General features: G+C 44.0%; 1 protein-coding gene across 1 annotated transcript; it reads right to left on the bottom strand.

The window, feature by feature from the left end:
• Nucleotides 1–2,996: 2,996 nt before the first annotated feature.
• LOC131022784 (transcription repressor OFP1-like) lies at nt 2,997–4,456 on the bottom strand. Its single transcript, XM_057952308.1, has one exon. The coding sequence runs from the start codon at nt 4,210–4,212 to the stop codon at nt 3,205–3,207; it is 1,008 nt and encodes a 335-aa protein (XP_057808291.1). The 5' UTR covers nt 4,213–4,456; the 3' UTR covers nt 2,997–3,204.
• Between the last annotated feature and the right edge of the window lie 207 nt (nt 4,457–4,663).

Genomic DNA, 4,663 nt, shown 5'->3' with positions numbered 1-4,663 from the left:
ATAAGTTTAATTTCATAAATTTAAATCACACAATTTACTTCAAATTTAAATTGCATTAATTTTGAAATCCTAAAAATTACAAAAAAACTTAATAAAATAAATTTTGCTGCATCGGTTACACGATAGCAGCCTTACACGAGTAGGCTGCTATCGTGTAACTGTTGCATATGCTCTTAGTTATCTCATCCAAGCTGCATCTTGGTTCGGTAGATTCGTGAAGTTTTTTCGGTTGTTAATCTTTTCTTTTGTTTATGATGCTTCTTTGGAGCTTGCTTTGATTTTCACGTTTCTTCTTTACGGTGGTCATGGTGCTCTTGTTTTGGCTCTGTTCGATTCTCTCCATTTCAGAGCTTCGCGATTTTCGGTTGGATAGTGGCTCCCCCGAATCTTTTTCAGGTTGCGGGGGCGCTAAGGTTTGGGTTCGAGCGAGTCTGATTCCGTGATTTTGGACTTTATTAAGGTTTTTGTTCGGGCGAGTCTGATTCCGTGATTTTGGACTTTATTAGTTTTTCCTTTACTTTGGAGTTTTGCTTTGTCAGTGCTTCTTCGTTTTTACTCTACTGGGCTTTGTCCGTCCTATGGTGCTTATTCCATTTTTTCGTAATAAACAGGTACACTTTTTCCTTTATGTGTGTTTTTTCCTCCTGGTTTTTGTTGGAAGGATTTTGATGAGGCTAGACCCTTAATCTGCATTTTATGCTTTCTAAGGATTTTTTTTTTCAAAGTTTGGGTTAATAGCCGGAAAATACACGAAGTTTCACCAAATTTGCATTTTGCACAAGGCTTTTAAAATTAGCTCCATAATACACGAACTATTGATTTAATTGCAATTTGCACACGGTGAGAAATCCGATTAAAATTAACGTTGACCGGCAATGACGTGGACTATTTTTAAAATTATGTGGCAATACATGTGACATTTTTAACACACTGGCATGTAGGAGATAGAATGAAGGAGGTGGAATGAAATGGCGCCACCGCCTCTGAAAATCTGGCGACCACATCGTCGCTTCCTCCTTTGACGACGGCAAAGGCAGCTGCAGGAACAAGCCACAACGCTTCAGCGAATGCGCACTCACGCCGCCTCTGAAACTCCGGCAGCTGAGGAACGAGCCACGAATAATCAATCCACAGCCAAACGCATTCTCCTTTGATTTGAAGAGAACATCAACATTGATGCGGAAAATTCCCCTTGTTGGCTTCCTCCAAACTTTATCCCCAAGCTTCATTCCTAATCTGCAATTCATCTGCAAGTCGATTTTGTTGTCTGGTAAGCATACCAAATGGGCATGAAAGTTTTTTTTATGATACAAATATCATTGAAGCCAAAGTTTTTTTATGATACAAATTTCTCTGATTCTCGGCCACGGCAGCCAAGTAGGGCTGTAACCGAGCCGAGCCGAATACTAGCAGGCTCGAGCTCGGCTCGTTTAAATATTCGGGTGTTCGAGCTCGGCTCGAGCTCGATTCGAGCTTTTATCTTGATGATCGAGCTCAGCTCGTCATCCATTTACTAAGCTCGGGCTCGGTTCGAGTTTAGCTCGGGTGATGCTCGATAATATCGAATTCGAGCTTGAGCTCGAGCTCGGCTCGTTAGATGTTTGTATATATGGTGTTCAAGCTCGAATTTGTTATAAATTTAAGAAAATTTTCTTAATTAATATGTTACACGAGTTCGAGTTCAACTCGTTTAAGGCTCGTGTACTAGCTCGATTGAAGGCTCGACTGAAGGTTCATGAACAAGCTCGCGAACATGTTCGCGAACAATCAAATTCGAACATGTTCGCGAGCTCAACGAGCTGAGCATTGTCAAGCTCGAGCTCGGCTCGATAAAAATTTCGAGCTCGAAATTAGGCTCGAGCTCGGCTTGTTTATTATCGAACCGAGCTCCGAACGAGCTTTTTTCGAGCCGAATCTCGAATAGCTTGCGAGTAACTCTGTTCATTTACAGCCCTACAGCCAAGTGCCGCCACCGGCCCAAGCCCCATTCTCTGAATTCAGGCAAAACAGTTCGCCGCCTCTGACTTTCTCAGACACACACACACACACCACGCAGCAACAAAACCAACTCAAAATTTAATTACCCAAAGCTTCCAGCCACCACAACATCTAGGATCTAGGATCGAGATGAATGAATTCGTAACTCTGCTTGTTATGGGCGGCGAATTTGGGGCGCAATGGGCTAGGGAAGAACAGCGGCGACAGAACCCCACTGCTCATTGAAGTTCAGCGAAAAGAGAGAGGGGATGAGGAGTTCGCGCCGGAGCTTTCGCTTGAGGGTGACCTGTGGACCTACTGCACGCCGGATGAAAAGTATTGCGGTGACGAATCGCAGGGCCCGGGATCAACGGCGTGGCGGACGAGCTCCAGATGGGAGAAGGTACGTGCCGCATCCTCCAAGTGGCGCCGCTCGCCGGTCCCACAGAGGCGGCGGCGGCGGCGGATTGGAACAAAGAGGAGGAAACTAGGGCTCGCCCCTTTTTACCTCAAGCACGATTTTCCCTTCCTTTTTTTTTAATTATACTCACTCAAAACAACGTCGTTTTCAATGTTAGAATATAACTACAAAACGACGTCGTATTACTTGAACGCCGATGCGTCCACATCTGCAAATTCCAGGAGCTACGTCAACTAGGATTTAGGTTATGGTCAATGTGTGTGCAAATTGCAATTAAATCAATAGTTCGTGTATTATGAAGTTAATTTTAAAAATCATGTGCAAAATACAAATTTGATGAAACTTCGTGTATTTTCCGACTATTAACCTTTTAGTTTTTCATTTTTAATAAATTTTCTATCTGAGCATCACTCTATGCATCATATATAAGTAATGATGCTATATATAGCATGTACATGAGAAATCCAACTTGCAAACAAATCAAGAAAGAATCTGCAGCATTTTATCACACCTGTAGTTGCGGAAAAATATATACACCCGCATTATTAAACAAATCCAATAATTACATGATTTAAATTTGGTAAATATCAATCCAAACTTAATAATTAATTAATTAATTAATTAATTAATTAATTAACTTCATATATTAATGAGGTCAGAGTCTTTTTACAATACACGTTCTCCTCCAATCCTTCCATAATCCTTCAATCACGCGACTGAAGTTACCAAGATTAACTAATTTAATATGTATATGTACCTAATAAATACTATAATAGTAAAATTTACAAATGGGAATTTGTAATTAATTACTTGAGGCGGAGATGAATAAAGTCAAACCAAATCTGTTTGAAGACATTGATGATAAGATCATGATATTCATCGGAATTGAGCGACAGATAGCAAGCAAGCAATTCTTCCAGATCATTCGAAGCTCTGATGTTGTTCTCCAATATCATCTCCACCATCGATTCTCTGAAATCGCGCCGCGGATCCTTCGACGCCTTCACCACCGCGAAGCTCTCCGAGATGCTCCGCCGCGACGACGCCGCCGAGCTCGAATTCGACGACACGCTCCGCCGCCGCCCCACGATCCTCGGCGAGTTCACGCGGAGCTTCATCCCGGGAGGCTTCGCCGGAATCCGCCTCGCCGGGCTGATAGTGGCGGCGGCGGCGGTAGGGATGTCGTCGCTCTTCCTCGTGATGATCCGCGGGAGGCGGCGGCACTGATCTTCCTCGGCGCCGCCGCTGCCGCCTTTGACGCCACTGATGACGTCGATCACGATGTCGTTGGTGGTGGTGCCACATTTAATGCAGGGGCTCGGCCACGACACCAGCATGCTGGAGTCGGGGCCCGAGCCGTACTCTGTCAGAATAGAGTCCGGCTCGGACGACGAGCTCTGGTCGGGGCCAGAGTTCGTGCATTCCTCCTGGGAGGACGAGTCCGTCTGGGTCCTGGCCCAGACGGACTCAACGGCTGCGCCGCAGGTGCAGCCGGCAGAGATGGTGGAGGACACGAGGCGGGGTGGCGGGCGGGGGGCGCGGCTCCGCTTGTTGCTCCGCCTCCTCCGCGACGACCTCCGTGGCGGCTCGGCGGCGGTGGGGGGCTTGGTCGGGGAATCCGGTTGGAGAGTGAGGTCCCTAGTGAAGTAGTAAGACTTGCGCTGGTCGGAGTTGGTGAATTCCGGTGCAGGAATTTTCTTCTTCGAGTGGTTTAAGGTTTTGGTGTAGTTGGGCGTGGGCTTGTTCATGTTCTTGAGCTTGTGGAACCAGGCGTTGGGGATCATGTCGGAGAATCTGAATTTGTAATTACCCATTTTTTTCTATTTCTTATAAATGATAGATTTAGGTGTGGGAAATGGAATGTTAATGGGAAAATTTTGGGAGATAAGTAGCTAGAGTTGTTTGTGAGTGTGCGTGATTGTGAGGGAAGATGATGGATAAATAGAAAAGGTTATGGTGTGGGGTCCACACATGAAGAAATTCTGTGTCAAAAAGCAAAGAGGCCCTGTCTAAATCTTTATTTTTTTATATTTATTTTATAGTGAATATTTTTTAAAGAAAAATTATCCTGCCCTCCCATTGTTGTTGTCAATATGTCCCTTTGTTTTGGATCGAGCTATTAATTTACGGGTGGGGTAGTTTTAGATTGAGAGAAAAAGGGATAATACTCCGTAAATTATTGATTTTTAATTAGATTTTAGTTTTGCACATTTATGTAGAATTATGTTTTATGACTATTAAATTTTTAAATTTATTTAATTTTAC

This window comes from Salvia miltiorrhiza, chromosome 4 (genome assembly GCF_028751815.1).
Source record: "Salvia miltiorrhiza cultivar Shanhuang (shh) chromosome 4, IMPLAD_Smil_shh, whole genome shotgun sequence".
Classification (NCBI taxonomy): domain Eukaryota; kingdom Viridiplantae; phylum Streptophyta; class Magnoliopsida; order Lamiales; family Lamiaceae; genus Salvia; species Salvia miltiorrhiza.
This window is presented reverse-complemented; position numbering and strand designations above follow the sequence as displayed.